The 20438-nt window shown below is 40.9% G+C and overlaps 1 protein-coding gene across 2 annotated transcripts in view; it reads right to left on the bottom strand.

The window, feature by feature from the left end:
• Positions 1-20438, bottom strand: part of PLA2R1 (phospholipase A2 receptor 1) — a 46726-nt gene that overhangs the window by 23255 nt on the left and 3033 nt on the right. For both annotated transcript variants that reach the window (XM_075093279.1, XM_075093278.1), the window contains exons 2-10: positions 19528-19911; positions 17172-17339; positions 15902-16075; positions 14659-14772; positions 13848-13991; positions 12695-12883; positions 7762-7919; positions 6262-6369; positions 1140-1252 (exon numbers count right to left, since the gene is read on the bottom strand). In XM_075093279.1, coding sequence (XP_074949380.1) covers positions 1140-1252; positions 6262-6369; positions 7762-7919; positions 12695-12883; positions 13848-13991; positions 14659-14772; positions 15902-16075; positions 17172-17339; positions 19528-19911 — 1552 coding nt within the window. The remainder of the gene's footprint in view (positions 1-1139; positions 1253-6261; positions 6370-7761; positions 7920-12694; positions 12884-13847; positions 13992-14658; positions 14773-15901; positions 16076-17171; positions 17340-19527; positions 19912-20438) is intronic.

Raw genomic sequence — 20438 nt, forward strand, 5'->3', positions numbered from 1 at the left:
CTCACCAGAACAACAAACCTCAGCAGTAATTAAAAAATAAAAAGCAAAAAAAACCCCAAACCTAAACTAACAACTAGCTTCCTTTGCCACTCCAACATTGGAACTGGGAACTAACATAATAAACAGTGATGGCTACACCCAGCAAAAATAAAATAAAAAGAAATAAGCAGAATAAGACAGAAGCCTCTGCTTCCAGTGATGTGCAGCTTGCCCTCAGCTCCCTATGACATCGGAGATGCAAATGCTCAGCTGCAAGAATTTGTCCTTTACCCTCCCCTATGCAGTACTGCGCTGTATGCATTGTGCGCAATCCTGAAACCATACTGCAGGCCAAACTCCCATCAATGTAAAACCTTATGTGGGGTAGCCGGTGTTTTCCTAAAATTTCTAGGTATCAGTCATCTGACTGCTGGTGGTTACAGTACTTCCCACCGTCCTGAAGAGAGGGAAGATTTCCTCAAGGTTTTGGGTTTTTTTTACAGTAAATATGTGGAGATTAACGTATGTATGTAATATATCGATAAGTAGGTCATAAACTTTAATGGGAATCAAACATATAGAGTAAATCACAAAGAGATCAGAGAAAACCCAAGCATCTGACATCTGCAGAGGTGAAAGCCTTTGCTGAAGCTGGAATACAGGTAAATAGGAACAAAGCAAGGGAAGACAGACCTCAAATGCTTTCAAACATTTACTTTCTCCCCCTATTTGCTGAGAACTCACATAAAATGCATACATAAATAGAAACATTTATAAAATATTAACTGATTTGCATTAAAATTTTAAATATTCTGATTATAAAAATGAAATATATTTTATTTTTTCAGTATAGTTTCCAAGTACGCTGATAAAGTTTCTTAAAGATGTTACATACCTCTGTAGAAAGCATTTTGTTTAGATTCCTACATGCTCATGTACGCACACTACTCTGTTTATTAGCCTAAAAATTGCTTTTTACTAAATTTATTTTCAATTAAAGAATAAAGCAAAGCACACCTTTGATTTTAGCCAATGTTAGTAATTATGCTTGCCTCTCACACAAATAGTATAATGGTAATATCTTTTGCCATGCAACACTTTCTAAAGTTAGAACAGCTCTTGTTAGAGGTATCTTCACACTGTCTCATAGGATTAACTACCTGTTTGTAACTGATACAAGTGCAGATGGGCAGAAATAACCACTGGAAGCATGTTCAAAACTTCGAGGGGTACTGTCGATTTTGTAACAATATCCACCATGTCTTTCCCATCCCTTAAAAGAAATGAACATTATTTTATAGATTATTACTTATTATATAGTTAAAAACTTGCTTCCCTTTTGTACTTTCTGTCTGATCATCACTGACGTCCCTATAGCCTTTTTCCTTTCGACTGTGGTCCAAAAGTAGTTACCCTCAAGGTCACTGAAAACATGGGTAAATTTAACCAAAGTTTAAAAGTTTAAATCCTTAAACTGTGCAAGAAACTGGCCTCACACACACACACGAGAACATCTTTAATGGGTATGACAAAAATGTGGGCAAGAGTTAAGGCACTCTCCTCACATACTCCTTTTGTTTCAGTTTTATACTTCAAATATTGTTTTACTGACTGGGTGTTGGGGTGGTAAGCCAGGCCCCTCAGACAGCCATCTGCTTGGCATGAAGCGTGTAGTAGCACTTGTTGTTTTCTACTTGTGGAAACTCATTGCTCATATCCAATACCTGAAGTGCAGGGTAAACACTGCCATGTCAGACCCAGTTAAGTTGTTACAAAAAAAAAAAAGGATCAAAAAGGATTACAGTTGCCCATTGTCTGCAACTGTAAACAGAAATATTAATTCCAGAAATTACTGGCGTTTTATACAGCAGTGCTCTCTAGTTTCTTCCTTTTCTCAGCTCCCTTTCTCATTTTCAAATAGAACTTCCAAAAAAAGAAATTTTTTTTAATTAACAATCATCCTACTCTAAAAATTCAGAATTAAAATGACACATTTTCATGGTTTATCAGATAAGCCAGAACACCCAGTCAGTGGTCAGCCTGCCTTATTTCTTATTATTAATCTTTTATTTCTTATTATTCATCTCTAAGTGTCCAGAAGATGCTACCAGGACTGGTGTGAGTTCTGCCTCTGTGGGTTCACGTGGTGTACCTGCCTGGTCATCCTGCTTGAGTGTTTTAAATAATCAAGAAAATAAAGAGATAATAAACCATTTCTGTCTAAACTTGAAGCCACACACAGACAGAACCAGCCAATCTCACTTTGCCTCTTCCATGAGGGAGGTGCTGCTTGCAGAGGAGATCGCAAAGCAGCACAACAGGGAGCAAGCACAGCACCCAGGCGGGTACTGCTTGACAGCAACATTAACAGCAAAAAGAGAAAAAAGAGGAAACAGATAAGCTCTTTTTCTGCTATCCATCCTCAGGTACAATAAAATGCACAAGAAGATGCTGCAGACCTATTCAGGACAGCAATCAAACCTTATGCACATCCTTCAGCCCTGCTGAACACGGGGAGGCAGATTTCACCTTCTAGTTAGGAGTGTGTTTGCTGCCAGGTAGCTGACAGCTCTGCTGCCATTTACTATCACCCCCCTTCAGTGCTTGGAAGACACCTGGGCAAAGCCCTTCGTATGGCACGAAGGCACAGCAGCAAAACAAGCTGTACTACGAATTTCTGTGGTTTCACCGACGAACAACATGTATGCATTGCTCAGACGCTGCCTTTGCAAACAAAAATAAGCTGGGTTGATGCTCTTCCCTGTCTCTGTACCAATGAGCTGGGACTTCCCCGCGGGGAAAAACGTGTTGGCAGATGCCGAGGCCTCTGCAGTTCCTGGGGACCCAGCGGGCTCTCGGCAGTCCCATGGGGTACACAGCAACGCTGCTTTCACTTTGATGTGTGCTGGAACTAGGGAATGTGGGGGCTGGAAGAGGGCTAAATATTGACCAAAAACTCCTCTATGGGGATGCAAGTAAGAAACAGCAAACGTCTCGTTTCCTTCAGCTGGAATTCTTGCGTAATAAATGCACTGGTTCAAATGAAGCAAACACAACCATCCTAACCTCTCAGATATTTTAATCTTGAGCAAATGGCACTGCATAACCTTCCTCTTAAAGCTTTCTTGGTGCTGGAGTAAAGTAATTTGACACTAATCTTTACTTCAAAAAAATTAACAAAATTGTGGAGTAACTGGATGCCGATAAACTTGCATTGAGGGCAAACACAGATTGAGAAATTCCAAACTTAAAAGGCTGAATAATTGGTCAATAAAATGGCAGATGGCATTTTGTACGGATAGATATGAAGTGATGTACATGGGGACCTCCTCTGCACCCCACAATCATTTCATGTATGAAGTGAGAGGGACAGCTATCTCACTCCCACCATGCAGGAATGAGATTTGAGGGTTATAACGGTTGAGTTCCATGAAACATCAGCTCAGTCAAAAAGACAAACTGAACCTTAAGAACTGTGAGGAGAGCAAGAACAGAGAAGGTTACTCTGGCCTTTTAAATTCACTTTTTGCCGTCTTTTGGAGTTCTGACCCCCAATCCCAGAAAAGGATATTAGAAAAGAAGGGCATAAAGGATAATGAAATGTATGGAGCTGCTTCCACATAAGGAGTAACCGAGCAGGCTGGGACTCTTCAGCCTGGAAAAAGGAGATGCCTTAGGCAGGTATGACACAGGTCTACAAAACAGTGAGTGCCGTGAAGGTGGGTGACTACTTCAATACAAGACCTTGGGGACCACGAACAAAGCTAAGCCAGCAAAAGGAAGGTTCAACATGGTAAGAAGGTGGCATTTTTTCATTCAAAGTGTAGTAGGTTTATAGATCTCCTCACTAAGTAATGTTGCAAAAGCAAAGAGTTCACATGAGTTCAAGGGGAAACCAGACAGGCACATGGAGGGGATACCCAAAGCAGGCTGATAGATGCACAAATCTTAAAAGGCTCAGGAAATCCCCTGAATGGCTGGAGGTCAAGGGAAGGCTGGGGGAAGCAGTATCTGTATTTGCCCTGTCCTGCTCTTCCCCAAACATCACTTGCAGCCACCTGTGGGAGGCAGAACATGAGGCCAAATGGGCCCTTATTCCAAGCAGCTGCCTTTCTGCTCTTTACGAGGTTTTGTAGTCTTAATAGCAACTCTCTTCTTGAAAGTACAATTCTCTTCAGTTACAACAGCCACAAAGGCACATGCTTGATTTAGTATTGAACTGTTATCTTTTGACGCACTAATTAAAGTGTGGAAGACCAGAGAAAGTCACCAGTACAAATACAGTCAGTTCTGCACACAGAAACCTCCCACTCAATTATAAGCAGCTGACAGCTCCACAACCTCTTTCAAAAGCTGGTTGAAAGAAACTGTTTAAAACTGTTATTTCAGTGTTGGGGAAAACTGCCCAGAGAACCTCACCCTTGCAATAAAATATTTATTCTCAGTAATAGCCTGCTGACTAGGAAAAAAGAATAGTTGACCTGCTAAAGGAAGAAAGTGCTTAGCACTTTTTATGTCTTAGGATGACAGAAGCGTAGGAAAAAAACAGCTCAGGTTTCTGGTAACTTGATATGGACATAGTGCAAAAACTGCAATAAGCAGAACCACAGAAAATGTTAAAGGCTAGTTCATCTGATGCACAAGTCATAAAATCAACACAAGATGAAAGCCTAGTAATAACACATAAGACTATAAAGTTTTAGAAAAGCAAACAACTGTGCCCGAGGCCAAAGCTCCCTGAGAATCTGCTAGCAATCCAACATGAATGACAGTACGAGGTTAACAAAGCAGAAGATCAAATGTGAGAAATGCCAATAGATATTCTATGCATTTAAGGCAAGTCAGCAACAGAAAAATGGGGGGAAAAAGGTAAATCTGGATGAAATAAAGACTTAACCCTGGAAAATTAGGTCAATAACTAGCAGCAACAAATACACTGAATGTTAAAAGAGGGTGAGTTGTCAAGACAAAATGTCTGAAACCAAACATAGCTTTGAGTAAGCTTAGTCCAGACTTCTTCTGATTAAATGAATATAACTTTTTTCACATTAGAAAGAAAAGGATGTATTGAAACCAAGGGACTGTAACGGGGTTCAGCACATGTTTTTACAGGGTGTGAAACATGAACATGAAGAAATTAATCCTGAGTAGGAAGTTTGCCAGAGCAGACCAAACTACTTCTGACCAGTGACTCAATCTCTTGAGTCTCAATCCTGTGAGGTACTAGAAGCTGAAGTGCTGTCAAGCTCCTGACTACAACTGCAGGTCTTGGTGCTCTGCACATTTTTCACATGGTCAGGACTGTGACAAACCTTTCTTACACTAATAACATACAGAATTCTTGAGTGATGAAATACATTGGTCCAAATGAAACGAATGCAGTTACCCTGAACTTCTGGAAGTGTTAAGCTGGAACCAAGCAATAACTTCTGCCTCCATAATGGTATGACCAGAAGACTGGGTCTGACCACTGTACATTTGGGGAAAGACTGCATCCAACTCAGTTCTGTTTCAACTGCTGAAACAGTTCCTCCTACTGGTTGTGTTTCTTGGCTTCTCAAGAAAAAGGATGGGAAATTAAAAAAGGAAGGCAACGAGCTAAAGAGTAAAGCAAGTTAGAGAAGGCAGGTTTTTGTTGATAGAAAAAGAGGTTCACAAAATTCCTCCAGAGTTTTGAAAAAATTTTTGCTCTTTTCACTGTGAAAAGCAACCAATGGCAAATAAAATCATACTTTAACACGTTACCTTTTACTACCAGAATGCAGAGACTGAAAGCCTGAAAACCTGTTGCAGTGCCCTATTTACATAGCTGTGCTCCTTCCCATTTGTGTTTGAAAGCAAAAGGAATGTGTGTGTGAGTGGAAGAGTTCACTCTACGTGTCAATGAAACCGACTGTTTTTCACCCTGACATTCCATTTCAATGTATGAAAACCATGTGTGGGATGAGGCATCATATAACAGCCATTATTTGCACAGATGGTGGACAAAAGCATTTTCACTTCTGATCTAGAAAGAAATAGGAACTTGGGTCACAACCACTGACAATGCAACAAGCCATGAAAGGCATCTTGGGAAAGCTTTTAATCTTACATTAAAATTTAGTTTACATACTTTTAAGGCAAACAGTGAGATTTTTCCTAGCAAAACATGCATGTCTTTAATATGAAAAACTAAAATTATCTATTTACATCCATATGTTCCGTAGCTACATTTAGAGCTTTCTTATATAACTCTATTTAATTAGTAAGGCTCTAAAACAAACATCCAACAAAACCCCTTACCTCTGGACAACTTGATTCCTGCTCAGGAGAGACAGTATTAAATTCCCCTGCTTTTTTGCAAATGTAGAAAGATGTGTCTTCACATTTTTTAACCTCCCAATGTCCCTCCTAAGGGATAAAAAGAAGTACATGCTGTACATACATTCTCATGCATATCTATACACACATTAGATTACACCCCCGATCCTATTTTAACTTTTCAATAAAAACAGGTTAATTTTTCTCACTTTATTAATTTATTTATACTTAGATGGACCATTCATTTCTACCAGCATTGTCAGCAGGACTTTTCAAATCAATCATACAAAAGGATTTGTCTCTCTGTATCACTCTCTGGGATGTAATGCATCTTAATTAACTAACACTATGGCCATGCCAGAACACTAACTTTTCAGAACAGGTAGGAACTTTCTTCCTGTCTATTATAGTTCTTTATAATATTATTCTTTATATTTGAACAGTCCTTACTCAAGATATTACAAAGTTTGTATGATAGAGTTTTCAGACATCTATACATACTGGATATGTACCAAAAATAGTGCTTGAAGAATTTTATCTTGAACCTCCTTTTCCTTTGTATTTTACATTTCATTTATTTGTTTACCCTTGCAAACTGAGTAAAATATGGTTTTGTGTATCTAAACCCCATAATTTTACTAAAGTCCTATTTTCTGCTTCCAATGGGAACCCGTTTTTCCAGGTCACTGTTATTTTTTTGGCTTTCCTATGAGTTAAAGATTGCAACCCAGTACTGGAGAGACAACAGAAACTCTTTCTGATACAGTTTCCACACTTAGACAAAACATACTTTACAAAAAAGTATTACAGTACTACTTGAGTCATGTATTAGTGAATTTAAGTACTGTTAATTGTAAAAGTAAATTTATGACCAAATTATGAAAAAATTGACAGTGCCAGGAATATTGATAAGACAGGACATAGTGTTATTTGAACATTACTCCTGGTTTTACACCACCTGACTGATTTGGGGTCAATCTTACTGCTGTCAACTTCTATAATTTTATGTAGATCTAGACTACCGTCTGTTTTTGAAAGATGCTACATACAATTTTTAAGTATTGACAGGAAGATAAAACAGGCATAGCTGACAGTTTTTCAAAACATCAATTTGAAGCTTTCAAGACCAGAACTGATGCATCATAAATTATGATATACACTACTTGGGTTTTAAATTACTTTGTCTTTATCAAAATACCTACTCGTATTTGTTCTTTTCCACTTGGCAAGCTTTATGTATGCAATGTTTTTTATTGAACGTAAGCTCAAAATCTATGATCAATTTTCTGTACATTAGCGCTGCAAAATATATCGGTTTCTAAAGGCTACATAGCATTTATCACAACAAGAATATATTAGGAATCAAAAACCAAAGTCATACTACAGGTCCTGTTTTAAACAAAGTACGCACAGTGGGAAAATAGATTATTATGAGCTAAAATAAAAGTGCCTCATTCTTTCAAAAAAGAGAAAGAAACTTACAGATCCTTGTGCTGAAACACAGAGTTGTCCTGTTCTTTGAAAGGTGTTAGGTTCTTGGCTGTGCCAGTTAGAGAATTTTACTGGGGTGCTATCTGACCACTCAAAAACAATGGGGGTGTTATTACTGTATAACCCAATCCATGTTTCAGTTACATTTTCTGTAAAAGAGTGAGTTCAGATTTTAATGGTGAAGAAATAACGCCTGTTGTTCCTGTAATTCAAAGCAACCATTAAAAATTATTAATGGAATTTTCATAAGAATTACCTTATTTCAGGAAAAAAAAAAAGCTGTAAACTAGGAAATCTTACTGATGAGATAATGTTCTACTGCCCTTGAAGACTAGATTTTCAAAAATAGATCAACATATGTGATAATAGGCTTTGAATTCCTGAAAAATACAAATCAAGAGTATGAGCACTTTTTAAGTGCATGGTGCAGAAAGCCTGTCATGGAAGGTAAAGATTTTTTCTTATAATCTTCCATGGCACACTCAGCTCTAGGTTTCTCTGATGTTTACAAGTTCCATTGACAGCATGGTTGCAGCCACAGTGGCTGGCAAGCACAGGAAAGGCAAGGCTTGCAGGTCGATGGGATATATTACTTGACCAGCTACTACCAGGAAGCTCCCTAGGCTAGTAAAAGGATCCAATTATTACCCACTAGTGGTTGTTCAGGTGGGCAGCGATGAGGTAGCTGAGAGAGATGCAAAGACAATCAAAAGGGACTTTAGAGAACTGGGGCGATTACTTGAAGGATCAGGAGCGCAGGTAGTATTTTTCCTCCATCCCATCAGTAGCTGGGAGACCTATGGAAAGGAACAGGAAGTCCCATCTCATTAACATGTGGCTCAGAGGCTGGTGCCAGTGGTGGAATTTTGCTTTTTTTTGATCATGGGGCAGTTTACATGGCACCAGGCCTGCTGGAGACAGATGGGGTTCACCTGTTGCAAAGGGGGAAAAGGATTCTGGCTCAGGAGTTAGCCAGCCTCACTGAGAGAGCTTTGAACTAGATACGAAGGGGGAAGGGGATAAAACCAAGCTTGCTAGGGTTGAGCCTAGGGGTAGCATGTTTGTGTTGGAGAAGAGATCAATAGATCAACTGAAGTGCATTTATACCAATGCACGCAGCATGGGCAACAAACAGGAGGAGTTGGAAGCCACTGTGCGCCAGGGAAACTATGATGTGGTCACCATCATGGAAACATGGTGGGATGACTCGCACAACTGGAGCAGTGCAATGGATGGCTACAAGCTCTTTAGAAGGGACAGGCAAGGAAGGAGCGGTGGAGGGGTAGCCTTGTATGTTAGAGAGTGTTTTGACTGTCTAGAACTCAACAACGGTAATGATAAGGTTGAGTGCTTACGGGTAAGGATCAGGGGGAAGGCCAATAAGGCAGATATCCTGGTGGGAGTCTGTTATAGACCACCCAACCAGGATGAGGAGACAGATGAAGTACTCTACAAGCAGTTGGCTGAAGTCTCGCAATCTCTAGCCCTTTTTCTCGTGGGAGACTTCAACTTACCAGATACCTGCTGGAAATACAACACAGCAGAGAGAAAGCAGTCTCGGAGGTTCCTGGAGTGTGTGGGAGATAACCTCCTGACACAGCTCGTAAGCGAGCCAACCAGGGGAGGTGCCCCGCTGGACCTGCTGTTTACGAACAGAGAAGGCCTGGTGGGTGATATGGTGGTCGGAGGCTGTCTTGGGCTCAGCGACCATGACATGATAGAGTTCTCGATTCTTGGAGAAGTAAAGAAAAGGGTCAGCAGAACCGCTACCCTGAACTTCAGAAGGGCAGACTTTGGATTGTTAAGGAGTCTGGTTAACAGAGTCCCCTGGGAGGCAGTCCTGGAGGGCAAAGGAGTCCAGGAAGGCTGGATGTTATTAAAGAAGGAAGTCTCAAAGGCCCAGGAGCAGGCCGTCCCCATGTGTTGTAAGTTGAGCAGGTGGGGGAGAAGACCGGCTTGGCTGAATAGTGAGCTTTGGCTGGAACTCAAGGAAAAAAGGAGAGCTTACCACCTCTGGAAGAAGGGGCAGGTGACTCAGGAGGACTACAAGGATGTTGTGAGGTTATGCAGGGAAAAGGTTAGGAAGGCAAAGGCCCAGCTGGAACTTAAACTGGCCGCCACCGTTAAAGATAACAAAAAATGTTTTTATAAATATGTCAGTGACAAAAGGAGGGCCAGGGACAACTTCCCTCCTTTATTGGATGCAGAAGGTAACATTGCCATGAAAGACAAGGAGAAGGCTGAGGTACTTAATGCTTTCTTTGCCTCAGTCTTTAATAGTCAGACCGGTCATCCTCAGGGTTGTCGGGCCCCTGTGCTGGGGGATGGAGACAGTATGCAGAATGAAGTCCCAGTTGTCGAAGAGGTGGCAGTCACCGACCTGCTCCTTCACCTGGATGTTCACAAGCCCATGGAGCTGGATGGGATCCACCCAAGGATACTGAGGGAGCTGGCAGAGGAGCTCACCAAGCCACTGTCCATCATTTATCAGCAGTCCTGGTCAACCGGGGAGGTCCCAGATGACTGGAAACTAGCAAATGTGACACCCCTCTACAAGAAGGGTCAGAAGGAGGATCCAGGGAACTACAGGCCTGTCAGCCTGACCTCGGTGCCGGGAAAGGTCATGGAGCAGATCATCTTGAATGCCATTACACAGCACATGTGGGACAACCAGAGAATCGGGCTCAGCCAGCATGGGTTTATGAAAGGGAGGTCCTGCCTCACTAACCTGGTCTCCTTCTATGATAAGCTGACCTGCTTAGTGGATGAGGGGAAGGCTGCGGACGTTGTCTACTTGGACTTTAGTAACGCCTTTGACGCTGTCTCCCACAGCATTCTCCTGGAGAAGCTGGCTGCTCACGGCTTGGACAAGCGCACTCTGCACTGGGTTAAAAACTGGCTGAACAGCCGAACTCAGAGAGTAGTAATGAATGGAGTCAAATCCAGTTGGCGGCCAGTCACGAGTGGTATCCCCCAGGGCTCAGTGTTGGGGTTGGTCCTGTTCAATATCTTCACTGATGATCTGGATGAGGGGATTGAGTGCACCCTCAGTAAGTTTGCAGATGACACCAAGCTGGGTGAAGTGTTGATCTGCTGGAGGGCAGGAAGGCCCTACAGAGGGACCAGGACAGGCTGGATCATTGGGCTGGAGCCAATGGTATGAGATTCCACAAGGCCAAGTGCTGGGTCCTGCACTTGGGTCACAACAACCCCATGCAACGCTACAGGCTTGGGAAGGAGTGGCTGGAGAGCTGCCTGGAGGACAAGGACCTGGGGGTGTTGGTTGACAGCCGCCTGAACATGAGCCGGCAGTGTGCTCAAGCAGCCAAGAAGGCCAATGGCATCCTGGCTTGTATTAAGAATAGTGTGGCCAGCAGGAGCAGGGAGGTGATTGTGCCCCTGTACTCGGCGCTGGTGAGGCCACACCTCGAATACTGTGTTCAGTTTTGGGCCCCTCACTACAAGGAGGACATTGAGGTGCTGGAACGTGTCCAAAGAAGGGCAATGAAGTTCGTGAAGGGTCTTATGAGGGGCGGCTGAGGGAGCTGGGGTTGTTTAGTCTGGAGAAGAGGAGGCTGAGGGGAGACCTTATCACTCTCTACAACTACCCGAAAGGAGGTTGTAGTGAGGCGGGGGTCGGTCTCTTCTCCCTAGTAGCAAGCGATAGGATGAGAGGAAATGGCCTGAAGCTGCACCAGGGGAAGGTTAGGAAAAACTTCTTCACCGAAAGGGCTGTCAGGCATTGGAACAGGCTGCCCAGGGAGGTGGTTGAGTCTCAATCCCTGGAGGTATTTAAAAGAAGGGCAGATGTGGTGCTTGAGGATATGGTTTAGTGGTGGACTTGGCAGTGATAGGTTAGCGGTTGGTCTCTATGATCTTAAGGGTCTTTTCCAACCTTAACCATTCTATTCTATAGCCAGAAAAAGTAGACAGGTTTTCAGGCATGTAAGCCCTTCTCCTGAAGAGAAGCCCAAAACAGGTCTGAAACAGAAGCAGCAGACTTTGAAGCTGAATGCAAGTTGGGAACAATTACATCACTCCATTATAGCATCTCTGGAAATAATGGTATTTGGCACCTATGGAGGGTGTTAACAGAGGAGAGGAAGATGATACAGCAGTTAATGTCCTGAAAGAAAGACAGACGGGACAGCAAAGAGGATGGGTGCCAGGAGGGATGATAATGGGAGATAATGTCCAGTAAATCCACTGTAACACACCATCCTGCAATGACAGCTGATGGGGCAGAGTTTATAAAACGTCACTGTGCCCCAGCTCTGGGAAGCTTAAACCCATGGCCAAACTGTGCAGCTCTACCAGCACATCGATGTCAGCTGGAGGCACAAAATATTCACTTTTCTTTGCTGCTATTATGGCAACAAAAGTCTTGGCATTGCTGCACCAAAGAGCTTTTGTTCATTAAGTTCCTTGTAATTATGCTACCTCTTAGGACATTGTGGACTAGCAGAACTCCTTTGATACACCCTGCTGCCAAAGGGTACTCTGCCAACAAATTAGCAGCTTTGCAGTGTGGACAAGGCCAGCTTGAAAGCAAAAGATACTCTGAATTGTTGTTGCTTCTAAGCATAATTCTTGCATAAGGATAATCACTGAATATTTTGCAACAGTTTGCAAGGAACCAGCCAAGAACAGGAAAGGACAAAAGCTAGCTTGTTTGCTTTTCCCTTACTGTGTTTGCTTTGTCAATGCATTTCTTTATTTTAAGTATGGTTATTAGGGAAGGTGACGCTATGCATTCTTAAAGACTCCTAGAAGAAGCATGCATCACACTTTCTTTTTTGGTAAACATCATTTGGCTGTGCTGTGTACTACAGTGCTTAACCGGCTCACAATGTTAAAGGGCTGCACAAAAGAGCATCACAAAACACTTCAAGAAACACTGCACACTTTAACTCCCAAAACTCACCACTTTCAAGCAAGTTAAGGAGCAGCTCTGCATCTGCCATGGAGGATATACTAATAAGCCCGCTATTGTCACTTTGGCATGAGATAAAAGCTTCGTTCCAGCTCTTCTCCTCTTTATGAAGTCTGTAGCAGTTGCGATTGTGTGGGTACCAGCCAGAGTCACAACGAGTGGCATAATACTTCCATGTATCTTTTAATTAAGCATACAAAGTTTGTGTATATTAGATAGAATTGCCAAGGTTATGGTATGTTCATAGCACATTCAGAACTATTTTTTTATCTTCAAATGCTGAAAACAGAGTCATCCAAGATGACTTAAGGAGGCCACAACACTCCTCCATGGAACATCACCTACCAAGCAGACTGAAATTCCTCCCACTTTATTTTATGATTCAACCATTTGGGCTGCTGGACCAGTGCAAGCACACTAATGGATCTATTACCTTGGAACCTGATTCAAAGCCAGCTAAAGCTTTTTCAGATGCATTACCTACAAAAAGGTTGGGTAAGTCCTTTCTCATTATATGAAACAAGTAGGGAAACTTCCTTTTAAGTTATCAGGAAGAAGTTGAACCTACATAAGTTGCTCTTATCAAAACCAAAATTAATGTTCTAATAAACCCAATCCTGTGTTTAACCTCCCCACAGAATGGGAGTCAGGCATTCTATGTACTATATATCCTATAGTCATTATATAAACACTTTAAAAATATATGTACAATGCTTCTTTTGTATACCAAAAGTACCGCATGCCATAAAAATAACTGTAAATTTTGAGGTGCATTTATACAATTTCTTCTCCATGGGCACTGGTTAATTCCATTTGAAGCTTAAAACCTATTTTTAAACTCAAAAGTGTAGCTAATATAATACAAAGAGAACGAGCATTCTGTCAGCCTCTGATCATGTGAGGAACCCCTTAAATGCTATGTGTATTAAAATTGTTAGTTTTAAGACTCTCAACATGTTTTCCAGGACTGCTTTTAAACAGAAGAAAATGTTATTATGTCAGTTAGAGTGAACAGTATTCAATTTAAACTAGCAAACCCATATATTTAGTCCAGCTGAAACTCTGTTCTGTTGACTTTGTATTTGGTGGCTTCCTCTTGTTCCCCTTCCACACCCACAAACAGGATACAGTAACACTGACTTACCCAATGTTTCATGCTGTGTCTTATTTAAATATTTTTTGCATACAAAAGGCAATCCAGATTCACATAAATAACTTTGCCAGCCGTATTTCAATTTTGAATTAATCACTGCACAATGATTTTCTCTAAAACGGTTATCAAAGACATCTGCAAACACATTGAGAAGCACAAAATTAAAAAAAATCAGTTCTTACTCGTAAAATCATACTGTAAGGCTCTCTGCATCGTATTGAATGAATGATTAAACATCCCTGCACATCCAAACTTCTAGTAATATTACACCAATTCTATGGACAGCTGAACATTGGCCATGATTTATACACGTGTGGCAATCCCTCCTTAGCTGCTGCTATCACATGAGATGCTGAAATAAGCTCTAGTGTCTATGCTTTATCTGACAGTGGACAGACCTCAAAATGTAGCAAACCCAGTCACAAAGCTCATGTTAATGTGCTAACATTAATTACAGCACGTTAATGTAAACAAATTGAAACTCCTTTCCTCCATGAAACCAGCTAGAGCACAGCTTTTAAACATGCAACTGGAATCTTAAAAACACCTTTAAAAGTGAATGACAAAACGGCTAGATCATTAATGCTTTGAACAGATCCATCTCAATTGATGCTGCAACCCTAGAAGGGGCTTTTAGTTCATGTATACAAATAAATATTTCTACAAAAAAAAAAGAGGTACACTCATTCACTTGATTCACTTTTCAAACACAGCTATAGGAACAGCAGCCTTGTATCGAGCTGCAGTTACAGACAGCGTATAATTACACTGCTATAACTTATTGAAGAGGAATATCAAGTACTTGCTCTCCAGTTCACAAACACTAGCGGTGCTCCATCTGACCACTGCCAGCCAGCACCTTCCTCCAGGCGATTCAGACCCATCCATAGCATCATGTCTGTGGTGTTTAACTGCCCTGAAACAGAAAAAAAATAAACAAAGGATACTTCACACTTTCCCCATGTTTTAAAATATCTACAGATATAGATCTGATGTCCTGATTTGTTACAACAGGAATAAAACACAACTTCAAATCAGTCTCCAGAAAGTTCAGGCTGTTTCTTCTGTCCTTAGAAAAAGTCTATTAATTTGTTAATCAACACAGAGATGGAAAGGAATAAACTCAGAAGTCTGCATCCTTCAGAAGCTACTCATCCTGCAAACCCTTCCTGCAGAAGTTGTTGCTGACTTTAGCAGTTAAATCCAGAACAAGCAACTACATAAACACTAGCCTGTTTCAGCTTTCCATAAAACAAACAACCTTCAGTTGCTCTATAGCCTGCGGGCATATCAAAAAGCTAATGAAATAATTTTTTAAACTTCCTGTTAGCTTACATCCTGCAATTAAAAATCAGCAATAATGGGAAGCAATGGGCAAGAAACCTGAGGCAGCCTTTTGCATGAGGCTCCACCACCCATTCCTCCGCTTGGTCCCCTCCACACATGCTAAAATACCCACAAAAGCCATGCTCTCAGAAGGCTCTGCAAAATTCATCTGAGATGCTTGGTGCACAGGGGAAAGCAACAGGCTTATCAGAGAAGGAATACCATATATTTATGAAAACAGAGTTGGCAGTTTTCCCATACAGGACATGTACTTCAAAAGCCTGCAGAAATGTTCTTGTCATTCACATTTGGTGAAGTCCAGCTTGCAAAGAAAACTTAACAGGAGAAAGGGACACCATGGTACCTTGCAGAGAAGGTAAATATTTGTATCATTCTCCAAAGAAAACAAACACACTCCATATAACCACAGCTGCAAGTATGAATGGGAGTCTCTGTGAGGAGGGAGAATTAAGACAATTACACCCTCACATAACACATACCACCACGTCTGCACTTGGGTTATTAAGGTGGTAACTTACCTTCACCCTCGCTTTTGCAAACAGCTCTACTGAGATGTATTATGCGACGAAGCCTCGCAAGCAGCACAATGGGAGAGATGTCACACAGTTTTAAGCTCCAAAGTTTACCCCTTTTTCACAGGTGAAGAGGAAATCTAACTACAGGTTTCCTCCAATGTCCCCAGAGAAATGTCTACTCACTGCTTAAGTTACTTATGTAGTTCTGCTCTTCAGGGTCACTGATACTCAGCAGGTCTCCTCCTTGCAGCTGGCAGGCAGCCCGTGCCTCATGCCAGGTAAGCACAGATGCGAGGTTGAACTGGTAGCAAAGGTGCGTGTTGGGGTTCTTCTTCCAAAAAACGTCACAGCCACTCTCTGCTCAAGAACAGACTCATCATCAACAGCCCAAGACTACAAACTAATCAGAAATATAACACATTGAAGTCAACTAATTAGTGACAGCACCATGCCAACGGAAGCATGATTATGAGCTTCTTTCATGTTCCTTTTTTAAAGAATATATGGAAATAGGGCACTAATGGAATAAAATGTTGCTCCATATTTCATTCAGTTGATCAAATACTCGGGAGCTGATCAGCAGCTGGCGGTGATTTTCACAGCTCTCATGAAGCCACCAGAGCTACATTTTCACTTACACCAGTGGATCATTTGTTCCTAAAGCTGAATGTTGAAATATTTAAACTATGAACACTTCACCCAACTTGTGGAGGAGCAGTCACTGGATCTCATTCTATCTTGTACTCAAGAGAATAAACTTGCTATAATTATGAAGTATAAGCAAGGCTGAAAATATCATCTATTATAATGGTTGCCCAGAAATCCCCATTACAAAGACGCATTTACAAGTGTTTTTAAAATGCTTTGGAACAGAGAACTGAAATGCAGCTTGAGCAGGGATGGCTTTTCCACACCACTTCTGCTGACAGAAGATACTATTTTGCTTATTTATGCAAAAAGCTGGAATATTCATGAAGATTATACACCCAAAATCTTTCCGATAGCAAGTATTTTTAAAGCTATTGCTTCTAGTTGTTTCAGGCCCAAGACATGTCCAAGTAGTGCACAGAAGAAAAGGAATGTGCAAGATGTAACGCATTCAAAAGCAGAACGTGACTTTGCAAGAGCAACTTTACTTCAGAGAAGCTCCCTGTATATCACTGGGTCAGGGGAGAGAGAGGTTTAGTTGCAGGGTGAGGTCAATGGGCTGCACACAATAACGTTCTTTTGCTCACCCCCTGTAGTTTTGCTTTTGGGATGAGGACTTGGATCTCCAACAGCTAAACATGATAAATTATGACAAAATTTGTTGAAGTTGCCTTTTGCATTTTTAAAAGACATTCCCCTTTAACAGAAAGGAAGGAATCCAAAATAGAGTGCGTCCTAGAATCACTAATACAGAGCAAAAGTACTCTTGGGGGCAGGGGGAGAGAGAAGACAAGCAACATCTTACCAGCATTTGGGCAAAACCCCCATTTTTCATCTTGTTCATAGTGAGTTGTTGTGGCACACCAGTCAAATTCCCTTCCATCTCTGGTACACTCATAATACCACTTGTTGTTATATTTAAATGGAAAAATGCATGGGAAACCAAAAGAATTTCCCAACAAGGTATATGTTTCTGGAATAAACAAAATGCAGAGATTAAAAGAATGCAGACCACAGACATTTCTTTGCCCCCGTATTTCATGATTCCAGTTTTTTGCAGCAATGATAAAAATAAAATGTCTAAAGTTGATTTCTAATTTTAACTCATAATTGATAACAGTGTCACAAGAATGAGCAGCATAACTTCAGTGAACAGCATTTGGAAGCAATAGTTTATGAAATTTGTCACCATGAAACAAGGCACATTCTCATAACTTACTACAACAGGAAAAAAAACCCAGAACCTGAACAATTGACATATCAAATCTGCACTTACATTTCAGAACTACATAAAACAATAGTTAGCAGAATCAGTACACACTCAGATGCAAACTCTACTTATTTTTTATTTGTTAGTCTACAACAGATGAGCAAATTCAGCATTATTTCCCCTGCTCCTCCCAGTCTTTATACAGTAGATTTCTAATGTTTTTTTTTTTTTTCATTCTCTTTGTCATTCTGTGGGAAAGGAAATGTGAAAGACAAAGGAATATTAAATAAACTTTTAAAAATAAGTTTTTATACCACGGGGAAAAATAATCTAGCTAAAGAACTGCTGTTACAAACATCTGTTGTCACAATCAATTAATGCCTTATAAACTATTTAAAATGTTTTCCTATTGTACTTCGAGTACCAAAATATTGAGAGAATCCAGTGCAACTGAAAGCTGTAAAAGCTTTACCTCAGTGAGGGTCTCCTTAACCTCAGAGTTTCTACAAAAGGTCGAAGGACCACAGTCACACTTAGAACGAAATTGTTTGTCAAAGATCCCATGTTGATAGCCTAAAGATCAAAGTCCTTCAACTACAAATCAGTACATACTGCCAGGTTCCTAGAGGTTTGCAGAGTTAATGGCTGGCTGCACATATATAAAAAAGCAGTGTACACATTGTAAATCCCCTTTAAAGCCTTCTGATATGAACAGATGATACAAAGAACACGGATTAAAAAAAATAATCAGGATTGCTTCTCTGTCTGCCCACTACCATGCTGCTAGCTACATTGGTGCAAGGGATTGTCTCAGTCCTGGCAAGAAATCAAATTTGACAGCTATAGACCTCTCACCACAGTTATATATATTTTTGATTTGAGGGTAGAGATGCCCCCCCCCTCCCAGCCTGGTGGACTAACAGGCTGGCGTGCATTTGCATGTTCTAAGGTAGAAGGAAGGAAAATAGAAATTGGAAGTGAAAGAGATTTTGCCAACATAATTAATTACTTTGGTCCTGAAGCTAGGCTAGAAGCACCTGCCTGAGGATGATCCTCTTTTCCCAGATGTTGCAGTACTAGGGCTAAACCAGCTCTACTTCCGTCTCACTATGTGTACATAGCAAACGTGTAAGACTTTTTGTGGGTTTAAATATTTTCTGTCTGGTCTTAAGTATAAGTTCTGCTAGGTTTTAAAGAAGAGTTTGGACACTACAGTGCTTTCCCAGTTATCACTGCTCCCAAAGGAATGACTTTGGAGCTAGCAGAGGCCAAGCCCAGGTACACCTACAGAGGAAACCACCAAGATCAGAGGTGCAACCCAAACACCCAGTTCAGATGGGGAGAATTGACAGTTGCAGTCTCAGACACACTGTGCAAACATCAGGTCTTTCCTTCTACAGAAATGCTGAGGAAGGAGTCAAGGTACAGTCTGACTGTTGCTGTTTGTGTTCAATGGGTTTACCTTAGTTGTTATACCTGGAAAACTGTTCAGGTCTGCAGACCTGCATCTTGACATACATTCCTATGCCTTTGCTAGCTCTACAGCAGGATTAATCAAAAGCTTGATCTCTGATACAAAGTTTGGTACGTTCAGAGTCCAGGTGCTGAACGTTGCAAGTATTTGGTTCGTGCATGGGAATTCCAAATCCTTCATTATCTCTCTTTGGGCTTACCTGATAATGAAAGCTATCCCCTTTTCATTTTAGAGAGGATTTGAAACGAGCATTTCCTGGTTTGCAAGGATACTGGTGCTGTTTTGGGTCTACATAACAGATAAGGAAAAAGATCAATTGTGTGGCATGCTCACATCAACCACTGCACATAAAAACCCAAACTTTGAGTCCCAAACCACAACAGAGGCTGGAAGGGATCATGAGCACCTGGCCTTGCTTCAAAAGAACTTTTGAAAACTTTTTGCATCTGCATTTCTATGACAAAATTTTATTTTTACCTTGGAATGGGTGTTCACAAAGGCCTTCATCAAAGGACATGTACTGTTTCCACTGAGAAGTAGATTTTTTTTTGGCCACAATACGTTTGCTGTTTTCAATGGCTAATTTGTACTCTGATACGCCAACTAATGCTTTTCCATCACAGTTCCACCATAACGAGTATTGAGTTGAATCACATTCAAGCATACTTAACGGCTGTTCGGGTCTATTGATTTTCAGTCCTAGACAGGTACTTCTGCCTATGTTGAAAAGACGGCGATTGGATACCCATTTCCATAACATGTCTTTTGAGAGTTGACCGCAGTCTTCCAGAACAAGGCCAACTGTGTCTGCTTTAATACACAAGTTGGAGTCTTCACTTTGGATAATAAATACCCCTTTATCTGTATGGGAGGACAAAACAATAAGTTTCAGTCTGTAGAATACTGCACTTTGATCAGAGTATCACATGACAAATGTTTTAGTTGGAGCTATTCAGGAAGAAAACTGAAAATATCCATCAGAATAACTGGCACTTTAAAAAATAAGAGTACTGGTCTAAATTTACTGCCAGCTGAGTTTTTAACATGTGGATCACTTGCAAGATCACAAAATTAAGGCTAAGTAATATTTCTCAAGTGGGATAGCAAAAAAAAAAACAACCCCAAAATGGGGTACCTAGAACCATCAGTCATATTCAAAGGAAAAAAAAAAAAACACTGGTCACCAAGAAATACCCAGTAATGGAGTGCAGGTTTAAGTGTTACAAGAAGTCATACTCTATACTGTAAAATAATTCTCTGAGGGAGACTGGAAAGTGCAATTAAAGCAAAAGCTAAAAAGTTTAAGACTGACATTGCCATATTCTCTGCTATATTAATTCTTCACTCTCTACAGCTACAGAGGCAGAAAGAAAATATTTGGCACTGTA

The sequence above is a fragment of the Phalacrocorax aristotelis genome, chromosome 5 (genome assembly GCF_949628215.1).
Source record: "Phalacrocorax aristotelis chromosome 5, bGulAri2.1, whole genome shotgun sequence".
Lineage (NCBI taxonomy): Eukaryota > Metazoa > Chordata > Aves > Suliformes > Phalacrocoracidae > Phalacrocorax > Phalacrocorax aristotelis.